At 44.9% G+C, this 18,662-nt stretch overlaps 1 protein-coding gene across 5 annotated transcripts in view; it reads right to left on the bottom strand.

Moving 5' to 3' along the window:
- LOC129868612 (oligophrenin-1-like) overlaps positions 1-18,662 on the bottom strand; it is a 60,490-nt gene that overhangs the window by 27,247 nt on the left and 14,581 nt on the right. For 4 of the 5 annotated variants that reach the window (XR_008761783.1, XM_055942738.1, XM_055942737.1 and 1 more), the window contains exons 14-22: positions 18,277-18,351; positions 17,652-17,736; positions 16,829-16,887; positions 15,666-15,771; positions 15,109-15,268; positions 14,423-14,573; positions 12,515-12,853; positions 12,132-12,282; positions 8,566-8,616 (exon numbers count right to left, since the gene is read on the bottom strand). Coding sequence is in view for 4 of the 5 variants with exons in the window: in XM_055942738.1 (XP_055798713.1) it covers positions 8,574-8,616; positions 12,132-12,282; positions 12,515-12,853; positions 14,423-14,573; positions 15,109-15,268; positions 15,666-15,771; positions 16,829-16,887; positions 17,652-17,736; positions 18,277-18,351 (1,169 nt within the window). In the remaining variant the exon portion in view is untranslated. The remainder of the gene's footprint in view (positions 1-8,565; positions 8,617-12,131; positions 12,283-12,514; positions 12,854-14,422; positions 14,574-15,108; positions 15,269-15,665; positions 15,772-16,828; positions 16,888-17,651; positions 17,737-18,276; positions 18,352-18,662) is intronic. The other variant, XM_055942735.1, reaches the window with a different exon arrangement.

The following is an 18,662-nucleotide window of genomic DNA, read 5'->3' on the forward strand; positions in this document are numbered from 1 at the left end:
CAAAACATGTTTAATTTTGATCAATATCATGCAAATCATTAGGCTTCATGTGGCAAAAGCAAATTGCAACTGAAAACGTGGGTATAATTCACCGGGAGTTGAGATGTTGAGCAGATTTATATGGAAGCCCATTCCCGCCACACAAAAATAAAGGTTGCGTTTCTTCATTTGTGCCATTTTGTGTCGATTTCCATCTATCTATGCTGCAGCGGGCCGCTGGTAGACGTGTGGCGAGCAGGCATTTGCCCCAGCACTTTGATTTGGTTTAATAAAAAATATTGACACAAAAGCGTTGAAAAGAGGGACAAAGCACTGTTGTTTAGACTGATTCGCCTCATGATTTGTTTGACAGGATGTTCATGTTTTCATCCTCCCTAGGGTTTTTCCAGGATTTCATATTTTTTAAATATTTTAAACTTTATGACCGGATAAAAAAAAATATTCACATCAAAGCCCATATAAAACAGTTTTTATTTACAACTGGTTTATTAGTCATACCACCACTCTCGGATCTGTTGTGCCACCTTTGAAATCACCACACAATGTTACAAATTAAAAAACATTCTATTCGTATGAATATTGACTTGCGCAGTTTTACTTGCATATCTCAACATTTTGACATACATATCTAAACATTTTGAGGTAGTGCTCGAGACGTGATAATTTCACAAGTTTACACAACAGTATTGTCTCTAGAGAACCGATACCTCTCGAGAACCTGTCGAAAATGTCCCTTTGCTATCGTCATAGTGAAAAAGGTCTAAGAGGACTATATATTTTAAAAGATGAGACATTGAGGATTATAAATACTTATGTCACATGAGCAAGTCAAACACCCGTGAGTCGAAATATGAACTTCACATTTCATGTCATAAAACATATACAGTGTCAATGTTTATGATCACAATGTTTGATGTACAGTTACCAGATGACATGGCATCATACCCTGGGTTGTTCTGAACAGAATCATGTTTGTCTGTGAAGAAAATGTACCGTGGCACACGCACCTGAATTCCCTCATAACTCCTTTCTATCCGCACCAAAATTACGTTATGTTTCTCTGAATTGCATTGTGAAAACCTAACACTGATATATCGTATTTTATAACTTTGGATTGCGTAAACAACAACAGTAACTTTGTGATGGCAGGGATGCAGGGTTGTGTTCCAAACAAAACTACTACAATTGTGCTTGCTCTAGTTCCTTAATGGCAAGGCTAGGAGAGCTCAAAACAGCACCTTATAGTTGAAGACTGTTCTTTGAAAAGGGCATTGAAATTACTTAGGAAATGTGCGCTCTTTGGAGAGGTGTGTGGCCATTTGGAGACACCAGTTAGTACTCTCACTCAAATCCTTGTAATTATTTTGTCTTATGTCGGACCTACAACACATTTTCGAGGAATACTCTTATCATGTTACTGAATGTATCCAAAGCATTTTCAGATTTCGTTATAAACAATTATGTCAACGTACAGTAAATCTAAAATGCACATAAAATCAACAGTGTAATGTTTGGATTCAGCTTTGTGTCAGGTGAACTGTTGTGTCCTCACATTTGGTCTGATAATTCCCCCATAATCTCCAGTGTTCCCTTTCAATTGCTACTATATTCTTCTGTACGAAACGTTTACATTTATCCCTATCTGTATAGGCCAATTCCCACGAGTCTAAAGGGTTAAGGGGAGGTTAGGCTATGCATTTCACTACACCCGCAATAACTGCTAAATATGTGTATTTGACAGATAAAATGTGATTTGATGCTTGGTTTTGTATAAAAATAAACAAAATGGGCAGAAAACAATTGTTATGTTTTACTATATTGGATCACTCCATTATATTGGTATCACTCCACAGTGGAGGGATACATCCGAGGTGAGGATTTACAGATTTACGCCCGTGTACACCTGTGTCACGGCTGGGGTCCGCCCCTATATATAGACCCCATGGCCGCGACACCCGTTCTTTCATTTTCTCGGCGGACGTCTGTACGGTTTGAGGTACAAACTTTCTGAAGTTTGCTTGGTAAGTCACTGGTAAGTGTAATATAATGCGTAGAAGTATACTCACTGGCTGTTTACAGCCTGGAGCAGCTGGCCACATGACCAGCCCCTCCTCTTGAGTGCTCCACTCGCTGCGTGCGGTTGATCTGCATCTTCCGCCCATGGTTTGTCGTGCTTATATTTCTTTAGTGTTACACTACGACTCTGTGTGCATCTGTCACGGCCGTCGTAGGGAGGAGACCAAGGCGCAGCGTGGAATGCGTACATTCTATTTAATATAAGAATGAACACTGAACAAAACTAACAAAACGAACCGTGAAGCTATACAAAGAGTGCTGAACAGGCAACTACACATAGACAAGAACCCACTAAACCAAAAGGGAAAATGGCAACCTAAATATGATCCCCAATCAGAGACAACGATAAACAGCTGCCTCTGATTGGGAACCAATTCAGGCCACCATAGACCTACATATACCAAAACCCCTAGATATACAAAACCCCCTAGACAATACAAAAACAAGCATACCCACCCTCGTCACATCCTGACCTAACCAAAATAATAAAGAAAACATAGATAACTAAGGTCAGGGCGTGACAGTACCCCCCCCAAAGGTGTGGACTCCCGACCACAAACCTGAACTTATAGGGGAGGGTCCGGGTGGGCATCTACCCTCGGTGGCGGCTCTGGTTCTGGACGCCGCCCCCCATCTTTACACTGATCCCTCCGCCTTTGTAGATCCGGACTGTGGCCCGTCGGCGGACGCTCCGGACTGGGTACCGTCGGCGGACGCTCCGGACTGGGTACCGTCGGCGGACGCTCCGGACTGGGTACCGTCGGCGGACGCTCCGGACTGGGTACCGTCGGCGGACGCTCCGGACTGGGTACCGTCGGCGGACGCTCCGGACTGGGTACCGTCGGCGGACGCTCCGGACTGGGTACCGTCGCCGGAAGCTCCGGACTGGGTACCGTCGCCGGAAGCTCCGGACTGGGTACCGTCGCCGGAAGCTCCGGACTGGGTACCGTCGCCGGAAGCTCTGGACTATGGAAGCGCACTGGAAGCCTGATGCGTGGTGCCGGAACTGGTGGTACCGGGCTGAGGACACGCACCTCAGGGTGAGTGCGGGGAAGAGGCACAGGCCGTACTGGACTGTGGAAGCGCACTGGAGGCCTGTTGCGTGGTGCCGGAACTGGTGGTACCGGGCTGAGGACACGCACCTCAGGGCGAGTGCGAGGAGCAGGAACAGAACACACTGGGCCGTGGAGACGCATTAGAGATCTGGAACGTAGAGCTGGCTCAATGCGTCCTGGCTGGATGCCCATTCTAGCCCGGCAAATGCGAGGAGCTGGAATAGATCGTACCGGGCTATGAATGCGAACTGGAGACACCGTGCACATTTCTGCATAACACGGTGCCTGACCAGTCACACACTCCCCACGGTAAGCACAAGGAGTTGGCTCATGTCTCCAACCTGACTCAGCCAATCTCCTCGTGTGCCCCCCCCAAAAACAATTCTTGGGGCTGCCTCTAGTGCTTGCCTTGTTTATATTTCTCCTCATAATATCGCCGTTCCGCTTTCCTCTTTCGGAAGGCAATATTCCCCAGCCTGTGTCCAGAGTCCTGCTCCATCCAGTATCTCCTCCCAGGTCCATTTCCCCATGAAACGCTGCTCCTCCTTTTCACGCTGCTTGGTCCTTTTATGGTGGGTTCTTCTGTCACGGCCGTCGTAGGGAGGAGACCAAGGCGCAGCGTGGTATGCGTACATTCTATTTAATATAAGAATGAACACTGAACAAAACGAACCGTGAAGCTATACAAAGAGTGCTGAACAGGCAACTACACATAGACAAGAACCCACTAAACCAAAAGGGAAAATGGCAACCTAAATATGATCCCCAATCAGAGACAACGATAAACAGCTGCCTCTGATTGGGAACCAATTCAGGCCACCATAGACCTACATATACCAAAACCCCTAGATATACAAAACCCCCTAGACAATACAAAAACAAGCATACCCACCCTCGTCACACCCTGACCTAACCAAAATAATAAAGAAAACATAGATAACTAAGGTCAGGGCGTGACAGCATCTATTAATATATTGGTGGCTCTTGCGGCCACAAACTGTATTTACCTTACACAATTTGCCGACTGGCTTGTTTTGTGAATTGCTTTAACATGCTGTCCCCACGCCTATAGGCGTGGGTTCTCTGCTAATTACTATACATGGGTTCTCTGCTAATTCCCCTACAGGTTTTTTTTGTTCTTTCTCTTGTTCTTTCTCTGCAGAATGTAAGAGTATGGTGGTGGGCTGCCACAACGTTGAGACATTAACTTTGGAGTTCCTTAACATCATACGGTGCTGTTTTTTTTCTGCTTGGATATTAAACCTGCTAGGTAAAATCGCAGTTGGCATAAAACAAAAACAAAAAAACACAAATCAAATCCATTACCTGGTTGCTGTTTTTTTGTCTGCCTGTTTTTCCCACAGGGGCCTTCCCCTGGGTTTGCAGAGGTACTGGGTAATTTATCCCTCACCGGGTTCCTATTCCTCCGGGCGGGTCACAACATAAGGTCTCCCAGGGCGTCGGACCCCTGCTCCGTGGCCTTCTTGGCTGAGCTTATGTCTTCCCTTTGTGACAGGTGTCAACCGTCACCGCCCTAGGGACGTGCCTGGGGGACCCATGCACTCAGGGCGCCAGAGGAGAGTCGGGCCCCAGCAGGTCCCCTGACACACCCTTCCCATGCCGCTTCTCCCGGTCTCAAAGGGTAAAGTGGGAGGAGTGTGTGGATCCCCATGGGTGTTGTCCTCAATGCTCGAGGGGTACTGACTCCAATTCCGGTGCCGGCCTCCGTTCTTCAGGGGCCTTCGTGTCACCACGGTGGCCGACCCCCTGAAGAAAACCCTGCGGCTGGAGATTTCCTCACTCCTGGACAAGGGTGTCGTCCGTAGTATTGAGACATCAGAACAGCTAGGTGGGTTCTACTCCACTTATTTTGTGGTCCCAAATAGAGACGGAGGGTTTCGACCGATTCTGGACCTCCGCAACCTCAATAGGTACTTGAAGGTACTGAGGTTCCACATACTGTCCCCAGACCGCGTGTTGCAGGGACCAGTGGTTTGTGATGCTGGACATGATGGATGCGTACTTCTATGTTCCTGTTCACCCAGCTCATTGGCAGTACCTCTGATTCGCTTTCGAAGGGACGGCTTACGAATTCATGGTTCTACCCTTCGGTCTCTCCTTGGCACCCTGCACTTTCACCAAGTGCATAGGCACTGTCCTGGCACTTCTCACGTCCCGAGGATTGTTGATCCTCAATTACCTGGACAATTGGCTGATTGTGCACTGACCAGGACCCAGGTCCTGTCAGACAGAGACGTGCTCCTGACACACATCGGTTTGCTGGGCATTACTGTAAACGACAAGAGTCGTCTGACGCCCACCAGAGTGTGGCCTTCATTGACATGGAACTGGACTCAGTCCTCATGAGAGCACGCCTGCCCACCAGAAGGGTCAGGCAATCTTATCTTGCCTCGACTACTTTCGGCAGGGGCATCCGCCCTAACCTGCCAACGCCTGTTGGGCTTGCTGACAGTGGCCTTGTTGTTGATTCCCCTGGGCCTGCTCCATCTCCGGCCTCTTCAATGGTGGTTCAACTTCCACCAGCTGCACCCAAAGCGCCACAGTCACCGCCAGCTATGGGTGACCACACAGTGCCTCAGGGCATTGTTGAGGTGGCGCTGTCACTCCTTTCTCTCAGGTGGGGTGGAGATGCTGAGGATGTACCGCCATGACCTGGTCAGCACAGACGTCTCCCAGATCAGCTGGGGGGGGGGGGGGGGGGTGTGTGACCAAGGGCAGGTGTCATGCAATAAAATGCAAATGAATTACTTAAAAATCATACAATGTGATTTTCTCCATTTTTGTTTTAGATTCCGTCTCTCACAGTTGAAGTGTACCTATGATAAAAATTACAGACCTCTACATGCTTTGTAAGTAGGAAAACCTGCAAAATCGGCAGTGTATCAAATACTTGTTCTCCCCGCTGTACATCCCCAGGTGGTGCAGCACCTTTGGGACAAGTTCGGGAGGGTGCAGGTGGACCTGTTTGCCTCCCTGGACAATGCACACTGCCCCCTGTGGTACTCCATGTCGGAGCCACCAGGGCCTCTGGGCTTGGATGCTCTGGCTCACAATTGGCCAGGGCTGGAGCTTACACATTCCCCCCTTTTCCCCTGATCCAGGCTGTGCTGGACAGGACCAGGATGGCAGAGCATCGTCTGTTTCTGGTGGCCCCATACTGGCCCAGACAACCCTGGTTCAGCCTTCTCCTGTCCCTGTTGTCTGGGAGGCCTTGGCAACTTCCCCTGAGACCGGAGCTGCTGTCTCAGGTCGGGTGAACTCTGTGGCATCCGAGGCCGCACCGCCTCAGTCTGTGGGCTTGGCCACTGAACGGCACCAATGGTCTATTTTAGGACTACATGAGGGTATAATGAACACCATACAGAGCGCAAGGGCGCTGGTTACAACCGCGGCATACCAGTTGCGCTGATGGTTGTTCTGCTCTTGGTGCACTAGTATTGAGGTTGTGCCCGAGTCATGCGGGGTGCAGTATGTCCTCCAATACCTGCAGTCTCGCTTGGATGAGGGCTTGGCAGCCTCTACACTGAGAGGGTATTTGGCCGCTATATTTGCCTGCCATGCGGGGTGGATGGGCAGGCCAGTGGGACGCCATCCCTTGGTCTCCAGGTTTATGAAGGGGGTTTGTCTCCTGGGTCCAGCTAGGACCAGCTGGGATCTGTAAGTGCTCTTGGCAGCTTGGCAAAGCTGCCTTTCGAACAGTTGGAGTCTGCCTCCCTGAAACACCTCTCTATGAAGGTGGTTTTCTTGGTAGTGATTACTTCCATGAAGAGGGTGGGTGAGCTCCACGCTCTTTCAATAAGTTCTGAGTGCTACAGGATGGACCCTGGGGAGAGAAGTATATCTCTCCGCCCCAACCCTTCATTCCTGCCGAAGGTCCTATCAGACAGTCATGTGAACATCCCTTTTTATCCTATCTGCTTACGACCCCCCCGGCAGTGGTGGGGGAGTCTGGGCCTCCCTCTGGCATGCTGTGCACTGTGAGGGCACTGGCTGCCTTTGTGGAGCGGACACGGTCAGTGAGAACAACAGACCAGCTCTTTGTCTCACTGGATCGTGGACACGATACCGCCTGGCTGGCAAGCCAGTGCTGGGATCTGTGGTGGCATATTCAACACGAGGTGTGGCTGCATCCTGGGCTCTACTGAGAGGAGTGCCCCTCGCTGATATCTGTGCTGCGGCCAGCTGGGCACCGTTGCTAGGTACTATCGGGTAAATGTGGCACCTCCCTCTGCGGTTGGTTCAGCAGTCCTGGGCTGGGACTGTTCCGCTGGTTGGCCAGGTCCCTCTAGCACCGACTAATCTGGTACGGGTATACCAATATATTGGAGTGATCCAATATAGTAAAACATAACGAAGGTTACGTATGTAACCACGGTTATGTGAGCTATTCGGATCACTCCAATCCTCTATGGAGCTAGAGGCGCCTCAAAAATTATGTAGAGAACGTATGTCGCGGCCATGGGGTCTATATATAGGGGCGGACCCCGGTTGTGACACAGGTGTACATGGGAGTAATTCTGTAAATCCTCACCTCGGATGTGTCCCTCCGCCGTGGAGTGATACCAATATATTGGAGCGATCCATATAGCTCACATAAGCGTGGTTACATACGTAACCTTCGTTTTTATGTTTTGAAATACGAGATTGACTGGCACAAAAAGGTACATTCCATGGGCACTGCTCTCATAATCCATGCTATTACTAACTGTGTTACCATTAAGACCCGCTTTTTGTGGGTCTTAAAACATCCCATTAGCACTGCATGAAATCGTCAATTTTGCGCTTGTTTTTAAGGACACACCTGAAATATTGCCACCACTTCCACCTCAGCGCAAGCGAGCTGATGTTAGACTGGTAATTTGCTGAACCTGGCATAAGGGGTGGAAAATGCCAGTGTGTTTGACACTTGCGCCTCCTTAGCGCCAGGCGAAAATAGAGCCTAATCATGAGCTCAATCACTTGTTAAAGCTTGTTCGTGGGAAAGACATGTAGGTCTGTGGCAGTTAAAGTTGGGGGCTTATCACTTTAGTCATACAAGCATGGACATAGTTGTATGGCCAAGTATGGATAATTTTCAACATTCATTTGAGATCATTCGAGGCAACCTCTCAGCTCCTCTTTAATTATAAACGGCCAAACAAGCTGAGACCAGGGACAGTGACTACTTCATTTTTAAGAGCAAGTTACTTTCAATAGTTCATCTTTAAAGTGAACTCATTGATTTATTTCTCAGCCATCAGCATGAAGCATAATGTTTAAACAACTTGGCTTTGGAGCATGTTGAGACCTTGCCAACCATGGCAGTAACCACTGCCATCTCATCATGTAACATGCATATCTTGCTGATTTACTCTACATTAGGATTTCATGGAGCAAAGGGGCATGTAGAGATTGAGTTTATTTTCAAACCTACCTTCCAAATTACCTTGAAGCATTCTCAAAAAACTTGGCTTTGGAAGCAACACTGGAAAAAGAGTAACAGAAAGACAGATTAATCCCAGATGATCCCTGAGACATGTTGGTCTTACAGCATACCAAACACTGCTAGAGTACAATGACAAAAGTTATGGGCAACATTTTCTGCCCACTAAACAGCCCTGGCAATGTGAAAATGACATGTTACTTAGAATAGGATGTTACAAAACAACTGTAGTATTTGAAATAGACAGGTCACCTAATACAAAATGAGTTAGGAATAATGCAGCTTGTGATCTCATTACCTACATCTGTGGAGCACACTGTTAACTTGAGATCCACATAAATGATTGCCACAATCACATGGACATTGTAAAAGAGTACTACAGTACTAAATACTACAGCATTACCGTGAAAGTATTATTAGTAACCTTGTTTTTCTTTTGTGCATTTTAGCTGTATTTAGTGGGCAGAAAATATCTCCCTAAATATATTATGGCATTGCACGGCATACCCCTTGTAAAACAACAGGGGCAGGCATGGACAGAGTACAAGGGTCAATGGTGAGTAGCAAAATATAGGTTATTTTGTTGCTACAATGTGATATCAAATAGGACACTGAAGCTGAAATCATAGCAGGGAATTTCGGAATTGACTAGTGAATAATAAGAAAATACATTGACTAAGACTTCATGTACACTCATTTACACCTTTCCAGAAACAAGTCTCTCACCGTTGCCGCTTGCTATAGACCACTCCTGCCCCCAGCTGTGCCCTGGACACCATATGTGAATTGATTGCCCCCCATCTATCTTCAGAGCTCATGCTGCTAGGTGACCTAAACGGGGACATGCTTAACACCACGGTCATCCTACAATCTAAGCTTGATGCGCTCAATCTCACACAAATTATCAATGAACCCACCAGGTACAACCCCAAATCCGTAAACACGGGCACCCTCATAGATATCATCCTAACCAACTTGCCCTCCAAATACACCTCTGCTGTTTTCAACCAAGATCTCAGCGATCACTGCCTCATTGCCTGCATCCGTAATGGGTCTGCGGTCAAACGACCACCCCTCATCACTGTCAAACGCTCCCTAAAACACTTCAGCGAGCAGGCCTTTCTAATCGTTCTGGCCCGGGTATCCTGGAAGGATATTGACCTCATCCCATCAGTAGAGGATGCCTAGTTATTCTTTAAAAGTGCCTTCCTCACCATCTTAAATAGGCATGCCCTATTCAAAACATTTAGAACCAGGAACAGATATAGCCCTTTGTTCTCTCCAGACCTAACTGCCCTTGACCAGCACAAAAACATCATGTGGCATTTTGCATAAGCATTGAATAGCCCCCGTGATATGCAACATTTCAGGGAAGTTAGGAACCAATATACACAGGCAGTTAGGAAAGCTAAGGCTAGCTTAATCAAGCAGAAATTAGCATCCTGTAGCACAAACTCAAAAAAGTTCTGGGACACTGTAAAGTCCATGGAGAATAAGAGCATCTCCTCCCAGCTACCCACTGCACTGAGCCTAGGAAACACTGTCACCACCGATAAATCCACTATAATTGAGAATTTCAATAAGCATTTTTCTACGGCTGGCCTGGCTACCGCTATCCCGATCAACAGCCCACCACCCCCCACAGAAACTCGCCCAAGCCTCCCTCATTTCTCATTCACCCAAATCCAGATAGCTGATGTTCTGAAAGAGCTGCAAAATCTAGACCCCTACAAATCAGCCAGGCTAGACAATCTGGACCCTCTCTTTCTAAAATTATCTGTCGAAATTGTTGCAACCCCTATTACTAGCCTGTTCAACCTCTCTTTCCTCTCATAGATTGGAAAGCTGCCGCGGTCATCCCCCTCTTCAAAGGGGGAGACACTCTAGACCCTAACTGCTACAGACCTATATCTATCCAACGCTGCCTTTCTAAGGTCTTCGAAAGCCAATTTAACAAACAGATCACCGACCATTTCGAATCCCACCGTATCTTCTCCGCTATGCAATCTGGTTTCCGAGTTGGTTATGGGTGCACCTCAGCCACGCTCAAGGTCCTAAATGATATCATAACCGCCATCAATAAGAGACATTACTTTGCAGCCGTATTCATCGACCTGGCCAAGGCTTTCGACTCTGTCAATCACCACATTCTTATCGGCAGACTCAACAGCCTTGGTTTCTCAAATTACTGCCTCGCTTGGTTCACCAACTACTTCTCTGATTGAGTTCAGTGTGTCAAATCGGAGGGCCTGTTGTCCGGACCTCTGGCAGTCTCTATGGGAGTTCCACTGTGTTCAATTCTCTGGCCAACTCTCTTCTCTGTATACATCAATGATGTCGCTCTTGCTGCTGGTGATTCTCTGAACAACCTCTACGCAGATGACACCGTTCTCTATACCTCTGGCCCTTCTTTGGACACTGTGTTAACAAACCTCCAGACGAGCTTCAATGCCATACAACTCTCCTTCCGTGGCCTCCAACTGCTCTTAAATGCAAGTAAAACTAAATGTATGCTCTTCAACCATTCGCTGCCCACACCTCTCTCGTTGGCTGGCCGTCGCATCATACTCGTCACCAAACCCACTGGCTCCAGGTCATCTACAATTCTCTGCTATGTAAAGTCCCACCTTTTCTCAGCTCACTGGTCACCATAGCAGCACCCACCCGTAGCACGCGCTCCAGCAGTTATCTCACTGGTCACCCCCAAAGCCAATTCTTCCTTTGGCCACCTTTCCTTCCAGTTCTCTGCTGCCAATGACTAGAACGAACTGCAAAAATCACTGAAGCTGGAGACACATATCTCCCTCACTAGCTTTAAGCACCAGCTGTCAGAGCAGCTCACAGATCCCTGCACCTGTACATAGCCCATCTGTAAATAGCATATCCAACTACCTCATCCCCATACTGTATTTATTTATTAATCTTGCTCCTTTGCACCCCAGTATCTCTACTTGCACATTCATCTTCTGCACATCTACCAGTGTTTAATTGCTATATTGTAATTACCTCGCCACTATTGCCTATTTATTGCCTTACCTCCCTTATCCTACCTCATTTGCACATACTGTATATAGACCTTTCTACTGTATTATTGATTGTATGTTTGTTTATTCCATGTGTAACTCCGTGTTGTTGTATGTGTCAAACTGCTTTGCTTTATCTTGGCCAAGTCGCAGTTGTAAATGAGAACTTGTTCTCAACTAGCCTACCTGGTAAAATAAAGATGAAATAAAATTTTACAAAATTAAAAACTCTTGACTATACAACCCAACTCCAAAACAGAATAACACATGTTTGGAGAGGAGTAAACCAGATAGACAATGTTGGCAACAAATGCAGTCAATGGAATTGGTATGTGTGGAGGGTTCATTAGGAAAAGGGGATACAACTTCATGTGATATTTCAATTTGACAGGGGAAACATTTAACAAGGGACTTACAGGGACTGGAAGAAGACCAAAAGGAAACTCATAGCTAACATTTTGTGATTGTTCTCTTGATTACAATTTGAATCAGTCTGGATGGAGTGTCTGGGTCTGAGTTCTAAGATCTACTTACTACGACGCTGGGGTGTCCTCGCTGGGGGCTGCAGTGGGGCTCTTGTGGGGTGCAGGGTATCGGCTAGGGGGGTCAGGGGGTCTGGTTGGAGGTCTGCAGATGGCAGGCTTCTCAGCTAGAGACCTCGTTTTTATCATGCCGTCACTTTTTGCTGCAATGTAAGGAAGGAAAATCTTAGGTAAACTGTTGTAAAATGTAGATTCAAAATGAAAAAAGCTAACAATGTATGAAAAGCCACTTTCCAATTTCTCTTCTCATTGCACATGATATGGCATCAATATCCCAGACCAGCTAGGCACTGTGGTTAAGCCACATATAAAAGTCTAGAATTCATAGTGTGTTTGTGTTGTGAGATGATGTAGTAGGCTAGATTGTTCTGCTACCTTCTCTGATGACTGCAACACTTCGAGGAGGTGGTCTCCTACATTGGAAGGACTGCGCTCGGTTCACAGTGACTCCTGTCTCACCATTGGCTGTTGCATCTGACCTCTGACCTCCGTCTTGTAGCTTAGCGACAAGTTTGGCAACGTCAGAGTCTGAGTGTCTGTCCTGGCGGGTGGATGGCTTGGGCAGGAGGGCCTGCCTTTGAGTGTCCCTATGGAGCCGTGGAGGGGCGGTAATGGGTTTGGTCCTTTGGAGAGGTGTGGGGCTCGTTGGGGTGTCCCCGCCAAAATCCACCCCCTCTGGTCTGCTGCCATTCTGCCTGCTGCCTTTCTGCTCATCTGTGACAAACAGTTTCACAACATAGTTAAATCAAAATACAAATAAAGTGCAACACATTTTCATCATAGCCCGATTCCTGTACCACCTTCTTGTGGTGGGTTTATTGGTTAAAGAACATGCAGGTAATTCCCCACAGTCATAATGCAGAGGTTGCTGCTTTACAACGGATTTAGAACTTGATATGATCATTACTTCTCCTGAGCTCCTACCAATCACATGTAGCATACTGCTACTATACATGTGGTATATGTGATTTAACCATGTTTAACTAATACAAACAAATGACCCACACAAACCAAGATATATTATTTTAATTAGTACTTTCATTCATTCATGCATTCTGAGTATTATGAAAGCAATGTCTAATGTGGGCATTTGGGCAGATTTATTAAATAATGGAGAGAAAAAACAAAGCATTTTGTGGATTAATATAGTCTGTGATCCAGAGAAAAATTATGTTTTTAGGAAAGAGGATTGCATATAACAATTATCTATTCATCTAGGAGATTAAAAAGTAAACAGACGACTTCGGTGTACTCTTTGTCTCATCTCGAGTCATGCTGTTGGCCAGGTTTCCAGTGGTACATGCACTATTCAAATGCTGCGATGGATTCAGACAGGTGGTAGTTACTTGTCATGCAAAGCGGAGCTGGTTATTTGGTAACTCCACGCAGGAACTCAGAGAATAGCAATAAATAAAATACCACACAATGAGGGGAGGACACGTAGCAAGTGCTCCACATCTATCCATACCACAGTAAATGAAAGGACTGACTCACACAGAGACATTTAACACAAAGTTACAAGAGGTATAAATTACATGATTTAGCCTGAAGCAAAAACTTCCATTCAGTGAGCACACAAGACCTCCATCTGCCTCTCTAAGTGCAGTTAACAAATAAAAAGTATGGTTAAGCTTGGCTTAGGAAGAGGTCGGAGTAAGCCAACATCTAGATATGACATGACATTTTGTTATGTTTATTGTTTCCAATTCAACAAAATTGCTTTTAACTTGATAACATAACTCACACTTTTCCCTCAGAGGGCATGCAATGTAAAGATCAAACATTTAGAAATAAAAGTACATGCTGTATTCTGGCTCCCGAGTGGCGCAGCGATCTAAGGCACAGCATCTCAGTGCTAGAGGCGTCACTACAGACCCTTGTTCGATTCCAGGCTGTATCACAACCGGCCATGATTGGGAGTCCCATAGGGCGGCGCACAATTGGCCCAGCGTTGTCCAGGTTAGGGTTTGGCTGGGGTAGGCCATCATTGTAAATAAGAGTTAATTCTTAACTGGCTTGCCTAGTTAAATAAAGGTTATATATATACATTTTTTTATCATTCTATGCTAGCAATTCACAAGTACTTAGGATTCACACATCAGTAATACTGTGTCCAGAATAAACATCAGCCACCTACTGTATAAATCACCTTACTCATACCAACTGAACACTGTAATAATCTAAATATAATCTGCTTTCGCAGGACAAGGGATGGTAATGATAATAATGGTTATGGTGATGATGAGGAGGATCGTGATGATTAAACCAGAGGCAAATAATTACTCTCAGTGTTCTGGAGCTGGCCACAATTAACTGCTAGGCAGATGCGGAGCGGACGCTTGGCGATGGTGATTGGTTGCCGTTTCCTTGGGGTGATCCTTGGAGGAGGCATCGGTGGGGCTGTGGAACTCTCATCTGGTGCGCTGCAGAAGATCTGTAATCACACCAGCTCATCTAAAAGGACTTACATTTAATATACATTACATTATACTTGAGAATACGCATTAAATAGTATCTAGATCAGTGGTTCCTAAACTGTGCACCTTGTGCATTCTACTAATCCAACTTTCAAGAGTAAGTTGAATGACCGACTCAGGCTTTCAACATACTCTTGAAAGTTGTAATAGTAGAATACACAAGGTGCAATTTCGAAAATGGGTAGTACATCATCAGTTTTCCTCTTGTCATGTCAGGCATTGCAGACCTTTGAAAGCCATTTATAACTTGTCAGAAATGTCCAGATCAAGTAGCCCATGTCAGCTGACATTTTTTCTTTTTAGCTAAGTTGTTCCCCAATGATGGAAGAGAGCCCCCCCCCCCCCGAGAGAAAAAGTGTTTTGAGATTCACTGATCGAGAATGTACCATGGCCTACTTGAATGTTTATGATGCCACAGAGCATAAAATAACCATCACATGACTCTTGACCTCTTTGCAAGGGAGGAGCGGTAAATTAATCTTTCAAATTCACCTTGGTATAGTCCTCAATGAGAATCTCAACAACAATGTTCTGGAACTTTATATCCAACATGGCTGCCACAGTCTCCTCCTTTGCCCTCATCAGGGTGGGGCCAAAGATCACACCCATGTTGGAGGGAGTCATCAGGTTGTCCCCACTGTTACCGCAGACACTGTCAATAGCAATCCAGACAAGTTCGTAAACAACATGACTCTCTAAAGACATGTCCAATAGGAACAAACATCTCTCAAATAGCGAAAAACTTAATGCCAGTTAATGTCAATTTATAATTGCACAACTATCATAAATGAATGAACAGGATATTGATGATATTGGAGGACTGGACATGTATTTCCCAATTGAAAAGTACATTACAAGTGCTATACATAGATACAAGTTTCTAGGTCCGATACAGTAATCATCTGAACAGATGCCAGTTAACCCCTTCACTGGGCCCACGGGCAACACAACAGATATGTAATTACACCACAATAAAAGGCCTAAATAAGAATAACCCTTGTAACTGCATCAGTTAGGAGGCAAGGCACAGAGGCTGCAGCACAACTTACTTGACCAGGTGTTGGATCAGTAGGCTTAGCATTTCTCGATTCTTCTCTGGGAGTTTGTACGTCAGGCAGTGGATTGCACCCAGTCGATCATCTAGATTATCCGATTCTAAGAGACGAGAAATACTTTTTACATGCTCAATAATTTCTATATTATCCTCAACTGAGACTGACCTAAACATCACTGCTTTTAGGGCATTTATCTGTTGCCGATTTTACACAATCCATTATGTATATATGGGGTGTTAATTAAACATGCATAGACATTGTGCATGAGCAAATAAATCAGCAAAGGCTAATCCCAGTCAAAACATTTCAGGGGTCCAGCTCCACACAGCTGCATTGTGGTGTAATGTGAAACGAGGACCTCATTCAGTTGAACAATAGGTCTCCTGGGGCATGGGGGCTTGTCTCAGTTAAGAGGATTAGAGCTGGTGTACAACATACCATTACAATGATTTTACCATTTAATTATGGCATTTTCAAATACAAAATATGGAGTTTCACACACCCACTAGGATACTGTGGATCCAGTCTGTGGAGAAACGGAACACAAAAGAAGGCAGGGGACTAGAATCACCCGCAGGAGAACTGAATAAGCTATCTGGAGGTTGGAACTTCTAATTGATTGGAAAGACCTAATAAAAGAAAATGCATTTGTTCTTTGTTATTGCTTATGTAAGGAACACACAGATGTGTGCCTGTGTACTTTTTTTCTTCCCTTTTATAGCTGTAACCCAGCCTGTAGAACTTGAGAATGAACTCACTCTGATGGAGAACAAATGCACAATGAATTAACTCTACAGAGAGCATTTGGCAAACACACGACAAGATGTGGAAGTAAACAACCTGTTGCTCAGCTCCCAAAGCCAACCTTAAAAATGTAATGACTTGTACAATACAAATGTACAGTAGTGTCAGACAAAATGTGTCCTACAAAAACATGCCCTCACATGAGAAGGAAACATACGTTTTATGTGCAATGAGACTATGCTAAAGATCTATAAATCTGACAACAGAATTCCATCAGTTTAGGGGACTGGTGCAGTTTCTTTTTAAATGTGTAAGCCATATGCAAATCAGATAATATTTAATCTTGAAGTGGGTTTCAGTAATTGTTTCCCCAATGTTGTTTTTAAGTCAGTAAGTGCGAAAACACGTCTTACTTGCTGCTAAGATGAGGTCCCTGTTGAGACCGTAGGTCATCAGAGGCTCTGCTAGACTCCTGTGGATGAACACACGCGATCAGGTAAACAAGTACAGTACAAATACTCCAACACTTACATCATACCCTAAAACACCCTTTTTAACAACTGCTACTCATGTATTGCTCATGTACTTTCAGCATCAACAAGTGCTACTCATTCTGAATGAATGAGTGTTCACTGGCAAATTTCTCTTTATCAACATTTTTATTTCCTGATCTGAAATTAGATTTATCAGCGCAGTGTTAAGGCATGAGAGACCAAAGGCCTTGAGCAAGCTCCTTCAAACAGCTGCCTGGCCTCTTCCAAGCGTGGCAAAAAGACATGTGAGTAAATCATCATGATGGGTATTGGGGGAGGATAAAAACCTGGCCTTGAAGCCAAAAGGCCTTGTAACGGAGTACTTCAAACAGCAAACAATTATACTAGGCTCATGGAGCAGAGAACAACCTCTCATCCTCAGCCAGCATAGATTATTACAAAGTATCTCTAATCATTAGACATAACTAACTTGAAACATAAATTGAAACATAATATTTCCATATACAGAATATACAGTCTGGAAATGCCATAGAACTGCAAAATGTACATACTATACTGTGCATAGTGTACACTTCACGAAATACAGAGCCGTATTTAATTTTATATGGCTCTGATGTAGAAGCTGAGTGCTAATGGGCTTCAGACAAAGGCTGGTGTAACATAATTCTATTGAACTTGTTGTTCCAGAGCAGCTGGCTCTTGTGTGTCACCTGCTGGATGATTTAAGAGGATGGGAACACACCTGAGATAAAACTTCATGGCACTGGTGATGGTTTTCATGTCCCAGTCAGCGCTGTGGAAATCCACATCCCCTGGGCATTTCTGGTCTACAGAGAGAGGAGGGAATCAATTAAAAACAAATATGCAGTAATGGTCAAAATAAAATATATAGCTATATATATAAAAAAATAACTGGCAAGTTATCTACAGTAGGTCCAGACAGTTGAAATATCTGAATATATTGGTCTAGAGTTAATTAAACTATTTTATTAAAGAGCTTATTTGTCTCAGATTATTTATTTATATGCAACCATTAATTGTAATCCTTCATTCAAAAAGGCAAGTAAATATAACATTTCAATGTTTCCACAACATCATTATAGAGGGCTTAAATATCGGATCAATTAATTGTCATCCGCCTTAGGGGCGAGGAAATTACTCATAAACTAGTCCATAAATTAGAAATAAAACAATATTTACTTAGTACTTTTTAATATTGTTTCAAATCCTGTTGTGTGTGCCAGTGAAACAGGTAAATTTAACAACTTAATCATTTTATTCTGCTTCAAAACAGCCCTTCTGTTTCTATGCATTCCTCAATCCCAACTCAATAGAGAGCACAGATGTTGACTGGGTAATTTCCTCACCAAAAAATACATTTAAAAGCTTCTGGACTTGGATGTTGCTGCCAACAGTTCTGTACACTCCTTCTTGTGTGAGTCCTGTAAAAGAGAGCAGGAGATGGAGAGAGTGGATGGGGTTGAGGTAAAAGGAAACTAAAGGGGGAGTTTCCTCCAGAGAAATTCCAAGCAGTGGAAATGTACAGGCTGTTCCTCAGTGCAGGCCTGTCTGAACTGGAGTGAAAATGGGAACGTAGCAGACACCGCCTTGACAACGCTAGCCTACGTCTCAACCTCTTTCAAATGAATGATTTGCTTCACTGCTCCAGTGGACAGCTGGAGTTTATGTTATTATATGATGCCTGCATATCTTACTGGTTGTGAAAGATACAGGGAGCATATCATAGTGCTGG

This window comes from Salvelinus fontinalis, chromosome 13 (assembly GCF_029448725.1).
Source record: "Salvelinus fontinalis isolate EN_2023a chromosome 13, ASM2944872v1, whole genome shotgun sequence".
Taxonomy (NCBI): Eukaryota; Metazoa; Chordata; class Actinopteri; order Salmoniformes; family Salmonidae; genus Salvelinus; species Salvelinus fontinalis.